At 46.4% G+C, this 20,566-nt stretch overlaps 1 protein-coding gene across 3 annotated transcripts in view; it reads right to left on the reverse strand.

The window, feature by feature from the left end:
- LOC119978784 (transmembrane channel-like protein 5) overlaps positions 1-20,566 on the reverse strand; it is a 252,670-nt gene that overhangs the window by 80,207 nt on the left and 151,897 nt on the right. For all 3 annotated transcript variants that reach the window (XM_038820662.1, XM_038820663.1, XM_038820661.1), the window contains 3 exons: positions 19,955-20,124; positions 14,070-14,145; positions 5,481-5,578 (listed from right to left, as the gene is read on the reverse strand). In XM_038820662.1, the coding sequence (XP_038676590.1) occupies positions 5,481-5,578; positions 14,070-14,145; positions 19,955-20,124 (344 nt within the window). The remainder of the gene's footprint in view (positions 1-5,480; positions 5,579-14,069; positions 14,146-19,954; positions 20,125-20,566) is intronic.

Here is a 20,566-nt window from a genome sequence, read left to right on the forward strand (position 1 = left end):
TTAGTCTTACTTCGGTGGTAGGCAAAGTAATGGAAAGGGTACTGAGGGATAGGATTTCTGAGCATCTGGAAAGGCACTGCTTGATTAGGGATAGTCAGCACGGATTTGTGAAGGGTAGGTCTTGCCTAACAAGTCTTATTGACTTCTTTGAGGAGGTGACCAAGCATGTGGATGAAGGTAAAGCAGTGGATGTAGTGTACATGGATTTTAGTAAGGCATTTGATAAGGTTCCCCATTGTAGGCTTATGCAGAAAGTAAGGAGGCATGGGATAGTGGGAAATTTGGCCAGTTGGATAACAAACTGGCTAACCGATAGAAGACAGAGAATGGTGGTGGATGGCAAATATTCAGCCTGGAGCCCAGTTATCAGTGGCGTACCGCAGGGATCAGTTCTGGGTCCTCTGCTGTATGTGATTTTCATTAACGACTTGGATGAGGGAGTTGAAGGGTGGGTCAGTAAATTTGCAGATGATACGAAGATTGGTGGAGTTGTGGATAGTGAGGAGGGCTGTTGTCGGCTTCAAAGAGACATAGATAGAATGCAGAGCTGGGCTGAGAAGTGGCAGATGGAGTTTAACCCTGACAAGTGTGAGGTTGTCCATTTTGAAAGGCCAAATATGAATGCGGGATACAGGGTTAACGGTAGGGTTCTTGGCAATGTGGAGGAGCAGAGAGATCTTGGGGTCTATGTTCATGGATCTTTGAAAGTTGCCACTCAAGTGGATAGAGCTGTGAAGAAGGCCTATGGTGTGCTCGCGTTCATTAGCAGAGGGATTGAATTTAAGAGCCGTGAAGTGATGATGCAGCTGTACAAAACCTTGGTCAGGCCACATTTGGAGTACTGTGTGCAGTTCTGGTCGCCTCATTTTAGGAAGGATGTGGAAGCTTTGGAAAAGGTGCAAAGGAGATTTACCAGGATGTTGCCTGGAATGGAGAGTAGGTCATACGAGGAAAGGTTGAGGGTGCTAGGCCTTTTCTCATTGGAACAGAGAAGGATGAGGGGCAACTTGATAGAGGTTTATAAGATGATTAGGGGAATAGATAGAGTAGACAGTCAGAGACTTTTTCCCCGGGTGGAACACACCATTACAAGGGGACATAAATTTAAGATAAATGGTGGAAGATATAGAGGGGATGTCAGAGGTAGGTTCTTTACCCAGAGAGTAGTGGGGGCATGGAATGCACTGCCTGTGGAAGTAGTTGAGTTGGAAAAGTTAGGGACCTTCAAGCGGCTATTGCATAGGTACTTGGATTAGGGTAGAATAATGGAGTGTAGGTTAACTTCTTAAGGGCAGCACGGTAGCATTGTGGATAGCACAATTGCTTCACAGCTCCAGGGTCCCAAGTTTGATTTCGACTTGGGTCACTGTCTGTGTGGAGTCTGCACATCCTCCCCGTGACTGCGTGGGTTTCCTCCGGGTGCTCCGGTTTCCTCCCACAGTCCAAAGATGTGCAGGTTGGGTGGATTGGCCATGAAAAATTGTCCAAAATTCTATGATTAACCTAGGACAAAAGTTCGGCGCAACATCGTGGGCCGAAGGGCCTGTTCTGTGCTGTATTTCTCTATCTATCTACCACTGCATCCCTCCAGATTGCATTGTAAAAGGAATTAATGAGGCAGGCAGGCACAGGGCTGAGCATTAATAAGGGGACCAGGGGTTATGGGGAGAAGGCAGGAGAATGGGGATGAGAAAATATCAGCCATGATTGAATGGCAGAGCAGACTCGATGGGCCGAGTGGCCTAATTCTGCTCCTATGTCTTATGGTCTTATGAGCAAACGACCGCGTATTCAGGTGCGGAGGCAAGATGATCCAATAGTGCAAACATTACACTGGTTAAATTAGCTTAGTTCAACTTTTTTTATCTTAATGAAGCCTTTTAAAGATAACGGTGTAAGTCCAGCCATGGGGTGGGAGTGGCAGTGGTATAGCGGTATTGTCACTGGACTAGTAATCCAGAGACCCAGGGTAATGCTCTGGGGATTCAGTAATCCAGAGACCCAGGGTAATGCTCTGGGGATTCAGTAATCCAGAGACCCAGGGTAATGCTCTGGGGATTCAGTAATCCAGAGACCCAGGGTAATGCTCTGGGGATTCAGTAATCCAGAGACCCAGGGTAATGCGCTGGAGAACCAGGTTCAAATCCCATCACGGCAGGTAGTGAAACTTGAATTAAATATAAAACTGGAATTAAAAGTCTAGTGATTACCATGAAACCATTTTTGATTATCATAAAAACCCATCTGGTGCATTAATGCCCTCTCGGGATGGATCAGCCATCCTTACCTGGTCTGACCTACATGTGATTCCAGACCCACAGCAATGGCCAAGCAAGTCACCAACGGTAATTAGGGATGGGCACTAAATACTGGCCATGAGAGCAGTATTGGGCCACTCAGCCCATCAAGTCTGCTTTGCCATTCAGTCATGGATGATATTTTCTCATCCCCATTCTTGGTAGCGCTGTGGCTTCACAGCTCCAGGATCCCAGGTTCGATTCCCCGCTGGGTCACTGTCTGTGTGGAGTCTGCACGTTCTCCCTGTGTCTGCGTGGGTTTCCTCCGGGTGCTCCGGTTTCCTCCCACAGTCCAAAGACGTGCAGGTTAGGTGGATTGGCTGTGATAAATTGCCCTTAGTGACCAAAAAAGTTAGGCGGGGTTATTGGGTTACGGGGATAGGGTGGAAGTGTGGGGCTTAAGTGGGTCGGTGCAGACTCGATGGGCCGAATGGCCTCCTTCTCCACTGTATGTTCTATGTTCCTGCCTTCTCCCCATAACCCCTGATTCCCTTTATTAATCAAGAACCTATCTATCTCTGTCTTAAAGACACTCAGTGATTTGGCCTCCACAGCCTCCTGCGGCAAAGAGTTCCACAGATTCACCAACCCTCTGTCTGAAGAAATCCCTCCTCATCTCTGTTTTAAAGGATCGTCCCTTTAATCTGAGATGGTGTCCTCTGCTTCTAGTTTTTTCTTCAAGTGGAAACATCCTCTCCACGTCCACTCTATCCAGGCCTCGCAGTATCCTGTAAGTTTCAATAAGATCCCCCCTCATCCTTCTAAACTCCAACGAGTACAGACCCAGAGTCCTCAACCGTTCCTCATATGACAAGCTCTTCATTCCAGGGATCATTCTTGTGAACCTCCTCTGGACCCTTTCCAAGGCCAGCACATCCTTCCTTAGATACGAGGCCCAAAACTGCTCTCAATACTCCAAATGGGGTCTGACCAGAGCCTTATACAGCCTCAGAAGTACATCCCTGGTCTTGTATTCTAGCCCTCTCAACAAAGAATGCGAACACTGCATTTGCCTTCCTAACTGCCGACTGAACCTCCATGTTAACCGTAAAAGAATAGTGAACAAGGACTCCCAAGTCCCTTTGTGTTTCTGCTTTCCGAAGCATCTCCCCATTTAGAAAATAGTCTATGCCTCCATTTCTCCTTCTATAGTGCATTTCACACTTTCCATATTGTATTCCATCTGCCACTTCATTGCCCACTCTCCTAGCCTGTCCATGTCCTTCGGCAGCCCCCTTGCTTCCTCAATACTACCTGTCCCTCTACAGATCATTGTACCATCTGCAAACTTAGCAACAGTGCCTTCAGTACCTTCTTCCAGATCATTCATGTATATTGTGAAAAGTTGTGGTCCCAGCACACACCCCTGAGGCACACCACTAGTCACTGGCTGCCATCCTGAAAATGACCCCTTTATCCCCACTCTCTGCCTTCTGCCAGTCAGCCAATCCTCTATCCATGCCAGGATCTTACCCTTAACACCATGGGATCTTAACGTATTTAACAGTCTCCTATGCGGCACCTTGTCAAAGATCTTCTGGAAATCTAAATAAATCACGTCCACTGGTTCTCCCTTGTCTAACTTCCTATCACATAGAAGACAGAGGGTGGTGGTGGATGGAAATTTTCAGACTGGAGACCAGTTACCAGCGGTGTACCACAGGGATCAGTGCTGGGTCCTCTGCTATTTGTGATTTTTATCAATGACTTGGAGGAGGGGACTGAAGGGTGGGTCAGTAAATTTGCTGATGACACCAAGATTGGTGGAGTCGTGGATGAGGTGGAGGGCTGTTGTAGGCTGCAAAGAGACATTGATAGGATGCAGAGCTGTGCTGAAAAATGGCAGATGGAGTTTAACCCTGATAGGTGCGAGGTGATTCATTTTGGTAGGAAAAATTTGAATGCAGATTACAGGGTCAACGGCAGGGTTCTGAGGAATGTGGAGGAGCAGAGAGATCTTGGGGTTCATGTCCACAGATCCCTGAAGGTTGCCACTCAAGTGGATAGAGCCGTGAAGAAGGCTTATAGTGTGTTAGTGTTTATTAACAGAGGGCTTGAGTTTAAGAGCCGCGGGGTTATGCTGCAACTATACATGACCTTGGTTAGACCACATTTGGAGTATTGGGCGCAGTTCTGGTCACCTCACTATAGGAAGGATGTGGAAGCATTGGAAAGGGTGCAAAGGAGATTTACCAGGATGCTGCCTGGTTTGCAGGATAGGTCTTATGAGGAAAGGTTGAGGGAGCTAGGGCTTTTCTCTTTGGAGCGGAGGAGGATGAGAGGCGACTTACTAGAGGTTTATAAGATGATGAGGGGGATAGATAGAGTGGACGTTCAGAGAGTATTTCCTCGGGTGGATGTAGCTGTTACAAGGGGGCATATCTGTAAGATTCAGGGTGGGAGATATAGGAGGGATATCCGAGATCGGTTCTTTACTCAGAGAGTGGTTAGGGTGTGGAATTGACTGCCTGCTGTGATAGTGGAGTCGGACACTTTAGGAACGTTCAAGCGGTTATTGGATAGGCACATGGAGCACACCAGAATGACAGGGAGTGGGATAGCTTGATCTTGGTTTCGGACAATGCTCGGCACAACATCGAGGGCCGAAGGGCCTGTTCTGTGCTGTACTGTTCTATGTTCTATGTTCTAAACTTGCCAGTGTTTGAGTGGCATTTTTTGTCTGCTGTCACCCGACTTTTCAACATTACTGCAGTGGTACACACCGGAACAGGTTTCAAAACAGGCAGACATTGTTCTCACCCTTTTCTCAAACACTGCGCTACCCTGCGTCTAGGCAAAAGTTTGCAAGCTACCCATGAACATGCAACAAGGAATCTACTTGTTTATATAAACATGCTGATATATCTGCAGCGATGGCCAAGTAGGGAATTCAGGGAGAATGTGCAACATGGAAATATGTAATGTGAAGGAATTGCAAAGGTTTGGAGATTCAGAACTATCTAAATAAATGTTTAATGAAATGAATAGTGTGGGTCTGATTGAAGGGGAAAAGTTTCATGCCAGATTCTGGAGTAGTTACAGACATTGTCCAACTTTAGCACGATGAATATTAAAGATGTAACATTTATTTGATTTCACTTCGTTACTGAATTGAAATAATTATATATATTTTTGTATCTAAAATCGCTTCACACAAGCAAAAGAACATGAGGATGATCGTACCTTCGAATGAACTCCCCGAAGAAGGAACCCAATAAGGAGAAGATAAAATCAATCACCACAAGTCGATACAGATCCTGGCCCACAAATGTTTCCCAACACTGTTAACATAACAAATGTCATATTTAAGACATAACAATTTGATTAACAGCTTTGAAAGTTACAAGATGCAAACATTTATATCAGGTATTTAAGAAAAAACATTAGACAGAAAGTTGGCCGATATCATCCATGTGGAGGCCCTCCAGAGAACAGCCCACCAAAGGCATCTCAGATCAGAGGGCGCGATACGCAGCAGGCCACCTCCACGTCTGCTGCCTGGGGTCACACCTCGAAGGAGCGCTACGCCACGTAAAATAAGGAAGTTACACATCAGTTAAGTTGGCAGAAGTATAACACATAGGTTAGAGGTCGGTCACAACAATTGTATATAGTCACCATTTTCACCATTTCACCAGCAATCCGACCTGCCTCAATCCTTTATCTGAAGGGTATGAGGCATGGGCTGGGTGCTGAGGGTGTGCCAAGTGGAGCGTGTAAGAGGCTGGTGGTGTGGGGTGTGGGAGAGGGCACTGGGCAGGGCTGCCAGGACAACTGATTGTTCCATCTGGGGTCACCCTCAGAGGCAACAGGGGAACGGGGCCAGAAGTGTGAGACTGCCTTGTAGGACAATGCCGGCCCCCAAAGAATATATGGGCCTGGGACAGCTGCCCCCAAAAGATATCTGGGCCTGTGAGATGGAATGGCCAGCACACGTGTAGGGATCATCCGGCCGGACAGTTGAATGAGATCCTGACGGCAGGAGCCAGACTTTGTCAAACAATGAGGAGCACCAGATCTCATGTCACAGCGAGTCATCATCATCCTCCATCCCGTGGACAAGATCCACTGATACTGCCTGCCCCGGGAAAACCCGCTGTAGTGATGATGCTGGGACCCTGAAAGGAGGGAGGGGAGATGCAGTGGTGGGAAGGAGTGAAGGGAGGAGGGACAGTGGAGGATGTGAGTGACTATGGGGAAGAGGGAATGACCTGGAAGGGGGTGGAATATGGAGAGGTGGTCAGGCGGAAGCGCCGGTGGCCAGGCCAATCTGGAGAAGATGAGGTTGTCCCCTGTGCAGCAACCTTGGGCAGCCTGTCATGCCAGCCCGGGCTCCATGCCTGGTTCTTCCTGGCCATCCTCCTCATCAGATGAGGCCAGATGTTCTCCCTCCTCCTCCAGCATGTCCCCCATCTGTTGGGCGACGTTGTGCAGGATGCAGCAGGGATGCTCGAGGCCCTCCTGGGGCTATATTCCCCACCGGAGAAGTCCAGGCTTCGGGAACACACCTTGAGGAAGCCGATGCACCGCTCAATGACAGCGCTTGTTGCTGCGTGGGCATCGTTATAAGGGTTCTCCGCCCCAGTCTGGGGCCTCTGGACAGGTGTCATTAGCCAAGATCTCAGTGGCTAACCCTTGTCACCCAAGAGCCAACCCCTGATCTGAAGGAGAGCCTCGAAGGTGCAACCAATCAGTGCGCCAGGATATAGGCGTCATGCTCCCTTTCTGGGTAGAGGGTGCAGACGTGAACGATATGCAGCAGGTGGGTCAATGGAACATTCAGGGAGTGAAAGCCCTTCCGATTGATGAAGGACAGCCCCCGACGAGCTGGTGCCAATATGGGGCCGTGAATTTCATCGATCCCCCCTTAGAACATAGAAAAATACAGCACAGAACAAACCAGTGATGGCAGCAAATCCTGCTTCAGGATCCTGGTCTGGTCCAGATTGAAGTGTATATAGTCTGCTGCCTGGCACATTGGGCATCCGTCACGATGCGGATTAACCAGAGTGCGGATGTCTGCGAGATCCCAGACAGGTCCCGCTCGTCCCCTGAAAAGACCCAAAGGCATAAATGTTTCGGGCGACCGTCACCTTGACGGCCACCAGGAGTAGGTAACCTACACCATACCCTCGCAGTGCCAGGTACGCCACCAGCTGGTACAGGTGACACACGGTCACCCTGGTTAATCAAAATCTTTGGCAGCACACGCTTTCCGGCAGCTCCTCAAAGAATGGTTTACACATGGCCCTGATGCAGCGCCTCCTTAGCACCTCCTCCTTGGCCTGTTGGATGGCTGGCACTCGGGTCCCACTGGCTGGCCCTGCTCCTCTGGGACAGGCTCCTTTTGCGCAGGGTCCTTCCCGAGCAGGGCCTGTGCCTCCAGCCTCCGTGCGTCTGCAATGGCAGCTGCGGCCAGGTAGATTGAATTCTCTGCAGGGGTGGGGAAGAGAAGTTAGCAAGCTGAGTATTCCCTTGTCCATCCAAATCCAACAGGCTACACGGTGACCCCATCGGGCAGCATGGTAGCATTGTGGATAGCACAATCGCTTCACAGCTCCAGGGTCCCAGGTTCGATTCCGGTTTGGGTTACTGTCTGTGCAGAGTCTGCACGTTCTCCCCGTGTGTGCGTGGGTTTCCTCCGGGTGCTCCGGTTTCCTCCCACAGCCCAAAGATGTGCAGGTTAGGTGGATTGGCCATGATAAATTGCCCTTAGTGTCCAAAATTGCCCTTAGTGTTGGGTGGGGTTACTGGGTTATGGGGATAGGGAGGAGTTGTTGACCTTGGGTAGGGTGTTCTTTCCAAGAGCCGGTGCAGACTCGATGGGCTGAATGGCCTCCTTCTGCATTGTAAATTCTGTGATCTATGAGTTGCACTTCAGCTCCACCCTCCACATGTCCCCTACAAACCCACCCCCACCCCTCAGCCATTCCTCCCGGTATGTTGCCTCCCACCCCTGTCCCCAGCAGTGAGTGAATTTGGGGGGTCTCTATCCTCACCACCCGTTCCTGTCAACAGGGGTCCCAGTGGTTACCACAACCTGTGTCAGTGAGAGGCCCCATGTCCTGCTTCCCCAGTAGGGTTTACTGTGGGTGTCCTCACCCGGTGGGCTGTGTGTTATCCCACCAGCAGGGTGGCACCTGGATGTGTGGTGGAGAGGGTCACCGTGTGCTACCAATCGCCTCCTTGCTTCGGGGTGTGTGTGTGGGCAGGTCCTACAGATGGGGATCAGACAGGGACGTGTGCATCTGCTGTAGGATTAGCTGCCGTGTGATAAGAACATAAGAACTAGGAGCAGGAGTCGGCCATCTGGCCCCTCGAGCCTGCTCCGCCATTCAATGAGATCATGGCTGATCTTTTGTGGACTCAGCTCCACTTTCCGGCCCGAACACCATAACCCTTAATCCCTTTATTCTTCAAAAAACTATCTATCTTTACCTTAAAAACATTCAATGAAGGAGCCTCAACTGCTTCAGTGGGCAAGGAAATCCATAGATTCACAACCCTTTGGGTGAAGAAGTTCCTCCAAAACTCAGTCCTAAACCTGCTTCCCCCTATTTTGAGGCTATGCTCCCTAATTAACCTAATGAATCTCCTCTGCACACCCTCCAGTGCCAGTACTTCCTTTCTCAGGTAAGGAGACCAAAACTGAACACAATATATACCACGCAGGGCAAGAGTTATGTATACCCCGCAGGGCAAGAGTTATAGCTGGGGGAAGGGCAATTATGATGCCATTAGACATGACTTAGGATGTGTAGGTTGGAGAAGTAGGCTGCAAGGGTTGGGCACACTGGATATGTGGAGCTTGTTCAAGGAACAGCTATTGCATGTTCTTGATCAGTACGTACCAGTCAGGCAGGGAGGAAAGGGTAGAGCGAGGGAACCGTGGTTTACCAAAGAAGTGGAATCTCTTGTTAAGAGGAAGAAGGAGGCCTATGTGAAGATGAGGCGTGAAGTTTCAGTTGGGGCGCTTGATATTTACAAGGAAGCGAGGAAGGATCTAAAGAGAGAGCTGAGACGAGCAAGGAGGGGACATGAGAAGTCTTTGGCAGGTAGGATCAAGGAAAACCCAAAAGCTTTCTATAGGTATGTCAGGAATAAAAGAATGACTAGGGTAAGAGTAGGGCCAGTCAAGGACAGTGGTGGGAAGTTGTGTGTGGAGGCTGAGGAGATAAGCGAGATACTAAATGAATACTTTTCGTCAGTATTCACTCAGGAAAAAGATAATGTTGTGGAGGAGAATGCTGAGACCCAGGCTATTAGAATAGATGGCATTGAGGTGCGTAGGGAAGAAGTGTTGGCAATTCTGGACAAGATGAAAATAGATAAGTCCCCGGGGCTTGATGGGATTTATCCTAGGATTCTCTGGGAAGCCAGGGAAGAGATTGCTGAGCCTTTGGCTTTGATTTTTATGTCATCATTGGCGACAGGAATAGTGCCAGAGGACTGGAGGATAGCAAATGTAGTCCCTTTGTTCAAGAAGGGGAGTAGAGATAACCCCGGTAACTATAGGCCGGTGAGCCTCACGTCTGTTGTGGGTAAAGTCTTGGAGAGGATTATAAGAGATACGATTTATAATCATCTAGATAGGAATAATATGATTAGGGATAGTCAGCATGGTTTTGTGAAGGGTAGGTCATGCCTCACAACCTTATCGAGTTCTTTGAGAAGGTGACTGAACAGGTAGACGAGGGTAGAGCAGTTGATGTGGTGTATATGGATTTCAGTAAAGCGTTTGATAAGGTTCCCCACGGTCGGCTATTACAGAAAATACGGAGGCTGGGGATTGAGGGTGATTTAGAGATGTGGATCAGAAATCGGCTAGTTGAAAGAAGACAGAGGGTGGTGGTTGATGGCAAATGTTCAGAATGGAGTTCAGTTACGAGTGGTGTACCACAAGGATCTGTTCTGGGGCCGTTGCTGTTTGTCATTTTTATAAATGACCTAGAGGAGGGCGCAGAAGGTTGGGTGAGTAAATTTGCAGACGACACTAAAGTCGGTGGAGTTGTAGACAGTGTGGAAGGATGTTGCAGGTTACAGAGGGACATAGAGAAGCTGCAGAGCTGGGCTGAGAGGTGGCAAATGGAGTTTAATGTAGAGAAGTGTGAGGTGATTCACTTTGGAAAGAATAACAGGAATGCGGAATATTTGGCTAATGGTAAAATTCTTGGTAGTGTGGATGAGCAGAGGGATCTCGGTGTCCATGTACATAGATCCCTGAAAGTTGCCACCCAGGTTGATAGGGTTGTGAAGAAGGCCTATGGTGTGTTGGCCTTTATTGGTAGAGGGATTGAGTTCCGGAGCCATAAGGTCATGTTGCAGTTGTACAAAACTCTAGTACGGCCGCATTTGGAGTATTGCGTACAGTTCTGGTCGCCTCATTATAGGAAAGACGTGGAAGCTTTGGAACGGGTGCAGAGGAGATTTACCAGGATGTTGCCTGGTATGGAGGGAAAATCTTATGAGGAAAGGCTGATGGACTTGAGGTTGTTTTCGTTAGAGAGAAGAAGGTTAAGAGGTGACTTAATAGAGGCATACAAAATGATCAGAGGGTTAGATAGGGTGGACAGTGAGAGCCTTCTCCCACGGATGGAGGTGGCTAGCACGAGGGGACATAGCCTTAAATTGAGGGGTAATAGATATAGGACAGAGGTCAGAGGTAGGTTTTTTACGCAAAGAGTGGTGAGGCCGTGGAATGCCCTACCTGCAACAGTAGTGAACTTGCCAACATTGAGGGCATTTAAAAGTTTATTGGATAAGCATATGGATGATAATGGCATAGTGTAGGTTAGATGGCCTTTAGTTTTTGACTTCCCAAGTCGGTGCAACATCGTGGGCCGAAGGGCCTGTACTGCGCTGTATCGTTCTATGTTCTATGTTCTAATACTCCAGGTGTGGCCTCACTAACACCTTATACAATTGCAGCATAACGTCCCTAATCTTAAACTCCATCCCTCTAGCAATGAAGGACAAAATTCTATTTGCCTTCTTAATCACCTGTTGCACCTGTAAACCAACTCTTTGTGACTCATGCACTAGCACACCCAGGTCTCTCTGCACAGCAGCATGCTTTAATATTTTATCATTTAAATAATAATCTCTTTTGCTGTTATTCCTACCAAAATGGATAACCTCACATTTATCAACATTGTATTCCATCTGCCAGACCCTAGCCCATTCACTTAACCTATCCAAATCCCTCTGCAGACTTCTGGTATCCTCTGCACGTTTTGCTTTACCACTCATCTTAGTGTCGTCTGCAAACTTGGACACATTGCCCTTGGTCCCCAACTCCAAATCATCTATGTAAATTGTGAACAATTGTGGGCCCAACACGGATCCCTGAGGGACACCACTAGCTACTGATTGCCAACCAGAGAAACACCCATTAATCCCCACTCTTTGCTTTCTATTAATTAACCAATCCTCTATCCATGCTACTACTTTACCCTTAATGCCATGCATCTTTATCTTATGCAGCAAACTTTTGTGTGGCAACCTTGTCAAAGGCTTTCTGGAAATCCAGATATACCACATCCATTGGCTCCCCGTTATCTACTGCACTGGTAATGTCCTCAAAAAATTCCACTAAATTAGTGAGGCACGAAATGACCTTTATGAACCCATGCTGCGTCTGCCCAATGGGACAATTTCTATCCAGATGCCTCGCTATTTCTTCCTTGATGATAGATTCCAGCATCTTCCCTACTACTGAAGTTAAGCTCACTGGCCTATAATTACCAGCTTTCTGCCTACCTCATTTTGTAAACAGTGGTGTCATGTTTGCTAATTTCCAATCCACCGGGACCACCCCAGAGACTAGTGAATTTCGGTAAATTATCACTAGTGCATTTGCAACTTCCCTAGCCATCTCTTTTAGCCCTCTGAGATGCATTCCATCAGGGCCAGGAGACTTGTCTACATTTAGCCACATTAGCTTGCCCATCACTACCTCCTTAGTGATAACAATCCTCTCAAGGTCATCACCTGTCATAACCTCATTTCTATCAGTCACTGGCATGTTATTTGTGTCTTCCACTGTGAAGACCGACCCAAAAAACCTGTTCAGTTCCTCAGCCATTTCCTCATTTCCCATTATTAAAACTCCCTTCTCATCCTCTAAAGGACCAATATTTACCTTAGCCACTCTTTTTTGTTTTATCTATTTGTAGAAACTTTTACTGTCTGTTTTTATATTCTGAGCAAGTTTCGTCTCATGCTCTATCTTACTCTTCCTTACAGCATTTTTATAGCGATGTGGGTCCTGGGTGTGACACACAGGTTGTGACAAACTGACTGGGGGCAGGATGGATGGGAGCAGGGGCACGATGTGCAGGCAGGGATGGAGACAGCTGGTGGTGCTGAGGAATGGCAGCACATAATTGGCCACTGATTGAGCTTGGCCACGCCCATCCTGGTGATAGGTCAGCTGGGGTCTGAGGGTTTCCAGAGGGTCGGCCTGGGTGGGCTCCCAATGACCCGAGGTTCCATTCCAGGACACAGTGAGCAGTCAGCAGAGTGAGCAACCTGAGGCCTGGAACTTGTACTGAAAGCATGCGTTTCAAACAAATGCAGCAGCAATGGCGGCATTAGGCAGGCCGCCCTGATCCCCAGGGGGACACCCAGAATACACAGAGCTGTCACCATGTCGCTCCCTGCCACTCTCCCCAGCGCTGGCAGCTGCTTCCCAGCATGTGCTACAATTTTAACAGTTTTTAAAACTTTGCTTATCATCTCTCCCCTTCAGCAGCCATAGTGCCCAGCCCCCGTTTGTAAATAGCTGGAGTAAATTGTGCCCTGTGACCCCCTCCTCAGAGGGCTGGAGAATACTAGCTCAAATACCGGTTTTGCATTTCCCACCCGGCGCAGGCGCAGACTGCGCTATCGCCACCAGGGCGGGATCGGACCATGGCTCCAGAATCGGCGCCGGGCGCGGACCTCGTTATAGCCAGACACCTGATTCTCCGCCCGATCACGGTTCGCATTTGAGGCAAAGCGGAGATGTTCGCCCCACATATGTCACTTCCAGTACATGCAAATGAGCCACACTGTGTTGTCAGCATCATCTTTAGCTCACTGAGGATTATTTAGCAAAATGTTGTCCAATCACAGGATTAGATCCAGGCTGCCCGGGTACAGTCTGCCGTACCGCCCCTGAGAGCAGCTGGGACAAACTGTTTGATTCAATCCAACAGTTTTTGCCAACCAACTTCTCGTGCAGTATAAATTGTTGTTTCCATTTTTATTGGTATTTTGTCATGTTTCCTGATGAGTGCAAGATAAAAAACTTCGACACATCTCTTTTTTCAGCAGTTACTTAATAGATCCAGAGTGAGCTGAGTGAGAATAAATAATGATTGAAAGCTGCTGTGGTACGTGTAGTGATCTCTGTATATCATTCTACATGATCAATCAATATAAAGCTAGTACATGTAATTGAACACTAGATGTCTCACTATCAGGACCTATATAAATAGTTTCCCCGCTCTTTCTTACAGGAGTGTGTGTCAGGATTGCAGAGAGAACAGACCTAGGAAAGCTAGAGGGAAGGAGTTATTAGTAATCAAAGTATTGTATTATATAATTTAATTAGTTATATCTACAATTTGTTTTACTAGTTGAGTATTAAGTAAAAAGAACTCACAATGTTAATTTATATTACTCAATAAATTGGTTTATCTTTACAAGAAGACTACGGCTCATTTCAACAACTCGGCTGGTTGAAAAGAGTAATATATATATTACATAAAGTAACATAACAGTACGTACCTCTACAGTGCTTGCTACTGTCACTAGCCAATAGTAACACAGAACTCCAATTATTGACATTTTCAGCAAAACATTCCTACAAAGAAGAAGTTAGTTTATTTACTATTATAGTTATACACATCTATACATATCCAATAATCTTATCTCGACTACCGGGAGCAAATCAGTGTAGTATCTATGATAGCAATTTCCCACATCTGGCAAAATCTGGTGCTCAAGTTAAATTTACCGTCTGAATTTTGTGTCCTACACACCGATGTGCATTAAACAATAATGGGAGTGAATGATGTCTTGGAGCTGCTAAGTGTAAAAGTCAAGTTCAGGTGACATTTATAACAGGTGCAACCAATTTAAGAAAAAAATATATTTTTCAGTTTGTCAATGTGACTGTTGAGGCTGGCATTTATTGTCCACAGCCTTGTTGGTCCTTTTTCTTGACCAGAGGAAGCCCAATCTTTTTATCGTAGTTTGACACCTTTTGCAGTGGCTTGCTAAACCATTCCAGAGGACAATTAAGAGTCAACCACATAGATATGGGGCTGAAGGTACACAGATGGCAGACTGTAACTATACCATGTTTCCTTTCTTTAATTATTTACAAAACTCCAACAGGTTCATGGTGACATTAATTTCCAGATCAACCTGAAGTAAAGTTTAAGGCTTTGATCCACCCAAAAGGAACCTTTATTCAACATTCTGTGTGAAATAAATGTCTATTTTCTGTACTGTACTCTCCTAACGCTGTTATCTTTATTATGGAAAATCTAATTCTGCTGTTTTTCAGTTAAAAGTGCAGTGTGTAGCTTAGTGTCTGATTGGTTGAAGCTGCCCCCACCCTAATTGCTGAGAGGCAGTTATCTGTCAATCACCTGAGGCCTGTTTAGGGGCACATTGTATTCTTCTCTTTGAAGTTAAGGTATTTTTTGAGTCATCGATTAGCTGAGGTCTGTATAAAAGACAGACAGAGAGCGCACTCAGTAAGCTAGCGCTTTTCCAAGAGACACATCCGGAGTGAGACTCATCCAGAGTGGGGATTGCAACTTGGTAATTTGGTGCAGTGAGTTAATTCGGTGCAGAGTGTGAGGAGGTGCTTTTTAACCCTGGTAAGTGACTGGTAAGTAGTTTTTCTTTTCATTCTTTTCATTGTCTAATTTATTTATTTTTATTTTGAAATTGCTGTTGTGTAAGTTTACCTAAAGTTTAAGACATGGCAGGAGATCCCAGACCCGTGTCATGCTCCTCGTGTGCGATGTGGGAGCTCAGGGACACGTTCACTGTCCCTGGCTCTTTCACGTGCAAGAAGTGTGTTCAGTTGCAGCTCTTGTTAGACCGCTTGACGGCTCTGGAGCTGCGGATGGACTCACTTTGGAGCATCCGTGATGCTGAGGAGGTCGTGGATAGCACGTTTAGCGAGTTGGTCACACCGCAGGTGAAAATTAATGAGGGAGTTAGAAAATGGGTGACCAAAAGAAAGAGCAAGAGTAGGAAGGCAGTGCAGGTGTCCCCTGCGGTCATCTCCCTGCAAAACAGGTATACCGCTTTGGATACTGTTGAGGGAGATGGCTCACCAGGGGAAGGCAGCAGAGGCCAGGCTTATGGCACCGTGGCTGGCTCTGCTGCACAGCAGGGCAGGAAGAAAATGGCAGGGCTATAGTGATAGGGGACTCGATCGTAAGGGGAATAGATAGGCGGTTCTGTGGACGCAATCGAGACTCCAGGATGGTATGTTGCCTCCCTGGTGCAAGGGTCAAGGATGTCTCGGAGCGGCTGCAGGACATTCTGGGGGGGGGGGGGGGGAGGGTGAACAGCCAGCTGTCGTGGTGCACATAGGCACCAACGATATAGGTAAAAAATGGGATGAGGTCCTACATGCGGAATTCAGGGAGTTAAGAGTTAAACTAAAAAGTAGGACCTCAAAGGTAGTAATCTCAGGATTGCTACCAGTGCCACGAGCTAGTCAGAGTAGGAATGTCAGGATAGATAGGATGAATGCGTGGCTCGAGAGATGGTGCAAGAGGGAGGGATTCAAATTCCTGGGGCATTGGGACCGGTTCTGGGGGAAGGTGGGACCAGTACAAACCGGACGGTCTGCACCTGGGCAGGACTGGAACCGATGTCCTAGGGGGGGTGTTTTCTAGAGCTGTTGGGGAGGGTTTAAACTAATGTGGCAGGGTGATGGGAACCGATGAAGGAAGTTGGAAGGTAGTAAAACAGGGACAGAAGCAAAAGGAAGTAAGGGGAAAAGTGCAAGGCAGAGAAAACATAGTCAAAAATCTAAAAGGGTGACAGTACAAGGTACAGTGACTGAGGGGAGCTCAGTGAATAGGCCCAGTAATAACAAAAGGAATAAAACTGGAGATGTTAAGATTCAAAACAGAGGTAAAAAAACCAACATAAGTGTACTTTACCTGAATGCTCGTAGTATTCGGAATAAAGTAAATGAGTTGATGGCACAAATCATCGTAAATGACTATGATTTAGTGGCCATTACTGAAACATGGTTAAAGGATGGTCACGACTGGGAGTTAAATATCCGAGGGTATCAAACTATTCGGAAGGACAGAGTGGATGGTAAGGGAGGTGGTGTTGCTCTGTTATTTAAGGATGACATCCGGGCAATAGTAAGGGATGACATCGGTGCTATGGAGGATAAGGTTGAATCCATTTGGGTGTAAATCAGGAATAGTAAGGCGAAAAAGTCACTGATAGGAGTAGTCTATCGGCCACCAAATAGTAACGTTATGGTGGGGCAGGCAATAAACAAAGAAATAACTGATGCATGTAGAAATGGTACAGCAGTTATCATGGGGGATTTTAATCTACATGTCGATTGGTTTAACCAGGTCGGTCAAGGCAACCTTGAGGAGGAGTTTATAGAATGTATCCGCGATAGTTTCCTAGAACAGTATGTAATGGAACCGACGAGGGAACAAGCGGTCCTAGATCTTGTCCTGTGTAATGAGACAGGATTGATTCATGATCTCATAGTTAGGGATCCTCTCGGAAGGAGCGATCACAATATGGTGGAATTTAAAATACAGATGGGGGGTGAGAAAGTAAAATCAAATACTAGTGTTTTGTGTTTAAACAAAGGAGATTACAAGGGGATGAGAGGAAAAACTAGCTAAGGTAGACTGAGAGCTAAGACTTTATGGTGGAACAGTTGAGGAACAGTGGAGAACCTTCCAAGCGATTTTTCACAGTGCTCAGCAAAGGTTTATACCAACAAAAAGGAAGGACGGTAGAAAGAGGGAAAATTGACCGTGGATATCTAAGGAAATAAGGGAGAGTATCAAATTGAAGGAAAAAGCATATAAAGTGGCAAAGATTGCTGGGACACTAGAGGACTGGGAAATCTTTAGGGGACAACAGAAAGCTACTAAAAAAGCTATAAAGAAGAGTAAGATAGAGTATGAGAGTAAACTTGCTCAGAATATAAAAACAGACAGTAAAAGTTTTTACAGATATATAAAACAAAAAAGAGTGGCTAAGGTAAATATTGCTCCTTTAGAGGATAAGAAGGAAGTTTTAATAATGGGAAATGAAGAAATGACTGAAGAACTGAACAGGTTTTTTGGGTCGGTCTTCACAGTGGAAGACACAAATAACATGCCAGCGACTGATAGAAATGAGGCTATGACAGGTGAGGATCTTGAGAGGATTGTTATCACTAAGGAGGTAGTGATGGGCAAGCTAATGGGGCTAAAGGTAGACAAGTCTCCTGGCCCTGATGGAATGCATCCCAGAGTGCTAAAAGAGATGGCTAGGAAAATTGCAGATGCACTAGTGATAATTTACCAAAATTCACTAGACTCTGGGGTGGTCCCGGTGGATTGGAAATTAGCAAACGTGACACCACTGTTTAAAAAAGGAGGTAGGCAGAAAGCAGGAAATTATAGGCCAGTGAGCTTAACTTCGGTAGTAGGGAAGATGCTGGAATCTATCATCAAGGAAGAAATAGCGAGGCATCTGGATAGAAATTGTCCCATTGGGCAGACGCAGCATGGGTTCATAAAGGTCATTTCGTGCCTAACTAATTTAGTGGAATTCTTTGAGGACATTACCAGTGCAGTAGATAACGGGGAGCCGATGGATGTGGTATATCTGGATTTCCAGAAAGCCTTTGACAAGGTGCCACACAAAAGGTTGCTGCATAAGATAAAGATGCATGGCATTAAGGGTAAAGTAGTAGCATGGATAGAGGATTGGTTAATTAATAGAAAGCAAAGAGTTGGGATTAATGGGTGTTTCTCTGGTTGGCAATCAGTAGCTATTGGTGTCCCTCAGGGATTCGTGTTGGGCCCACAATTGTTCACAATTTACATAGATGATTTGGAGTTGGGGACCAAGGGTAACGTGTCCAAGTTTGCAGATGACACTAAGATGAGTGGTGAAGCGAAAAGTGCAGAGGATACTGGAAGTCTGCAGAGGGATTTGGATAGGTTAAGTGAATGGGCTCGGGTCTGGCAGATGGAATACAATGTTGACAAATGTGAGGTTATCCATTTTGGTAGGAATAACAGCAAACGGGATTATTATTTAAACAATAAAATATTAAAGCATGCCGCTGTGCAGAGAGACTTGGGTGTGCTAGTGCATAAGTCACAGAAGGTTGGTTTACAGGTGCAACAGGTGATTAAGAAGGCAAATGGAGTTTTGTCCTTCATTGCTAGAGGGTTGGAGTTTAAGACTAGGGAGGTTATGCTGCAATTGTATAAGGTGTTAGTGCGGCCACACCTGGAGTATTGTGTTCAGTTTTGGTCTCCTTACTTGAGAAAGGACGTACTGGCACTGGAGGGTGTGCAGAGGAGATTCACTAGGTTAATCCCAGAGCTGAAGGGGTTGGATTATGAGGAGAGGTTGAGTAGACTGGGACTGTACTCATTGGAATTTAGAAGGATGAGGGGGGATCTTATAGAAACATTTAAAATTATGAAGGGAATAGATAGGATAGATGTGGGCAGGTTGTTTCCACTGGCAGGTGACAGCAGAACTAGGGGACATAGCCTCAAAATAAGGGGAAGTAGATTTAGGACTGAGTTTAGGAGGAATTTCTTCACCCAAAGGGTTGTGAATCTATGGAATTCCTTGCCCAGTGAAGCAGTTGAGGCTCCTTCATTACATGTTTTTTAAGGTAAAGATAGATAGTTTTTTGAAGAATAAAGGGATTAAGGGTTATGGTGTTCGGGCCGGAAAGTGGAGCTGAGTCCACAAAAGATCAGCCATGATCTGATTGAATGGCGGAGCAGGCTCGAGGGGCCAGATGGCCTACTCCTGCTCCTAGTTCTTATGTTCTTATACATCCTGTTGTCTGGTATTAATGTATTATCTTAATTGTCTATTTGAGTATTTTTGTATTCTCTAACAGTGTAAAGTCAATATGATTGGTGCTGCCATCTATTTTCTCCTCACTGTTTGATTAAGGAGCTAATTACATCAAGTCTGAAACGTAGAGTCATGGTGATAAAGGGATGGCAGGAAAGAGAAGAAAGTAGTTCAGAATGAAAGATAAACCAGAAGTAAATTGTAACAATCAATAGGGAAAAAAATGACAAGAAAAATAGAAGGAAAGAATGTAACTTTCAGCTGGTGTGTGACCAGGAATCTTTACGTTTCTGGTGTTAGAAAGTGGTGCTACAGCAGACCCTGCAACTCAAAGTTTAAACCATTGTGGCACATGGTATGCATGCTGTAAACCTTCAATAACTCACGGTGCAATAGGCTCGTTATTGTAATTGAACATTAATTCAGACAAGTTTCCCAGTGATGTCATTTAGTATTCAAATAAAATATTTTGAAAGTGGTCACTCAGGGTTATAATCACTCCTTCCGGCATCTTTAAGTGAAGATAAGATTTATCTGAAAGCAAAATTTGAAATGAATACCTGATAATGAGAATATATATCTCATGCCGTGCATATTTGAATCTTTCCATAACGCCAAGGAATGAGAAGAATAAAGGAATGAACAGATTGATGATGGCCACCACAATAGGTAATACCAACGTCGCTGCTTGTTTTTGCATTTCCTCTTCAATAGGATCTTTATAAATAATCTATAAAAATATAAATCAAAGGATTTTGCTTTATTTCTTACTTCATGAATATTATATATTGTTGTTGCCTCATATCATGGGCGGAATTCTCCCCTACCCGGCGGGGCGGGGGGTCCCGGCGTAGCGGAGTGGTGCCAACCACTTCGGCATCGGGCCTCCCCAAAGCTGCGGAATTCTCCCCTACCCGGCGGGGGGTCCCGGCGTAGCGGAGTGGTGCCAACCACTTCGGCATCGGGCCTCCCCAAAGCTGCGGAATTCTCCGCACCTTTAGGGGCTAGGCCCACACCGGAGTGGCTCCCGCTTCGCCGACTGGCGCCAACAGCCTTTGGCGTTACGCTGCCCGGCGTCGGGGCTGGCCGAAAGGCCTTTGCCGGTCCACGCATTCGCCGGACGTCAGCGGCTGCTGACATCACCACCGGCGCATGCGCGGTAGGGGGGGGGT

The sequence above is a fragment of the Scyliorhinus canicula genome, chromosome 15 (assembly GCF_902713615.1).
Source record: "Scyliorhinus canicula chromosome 15, sScyCan1.1, whole genome shotgun sequence".
Classification (NCBI taxonomy): domain Eukaryota; kingdom Metazoa; phylum Chordata; class Chondrichthyes; order Carcharhiniformes; family Scyliorhinidae; genus Scyliorhinus; species Scyliorhinus canicula.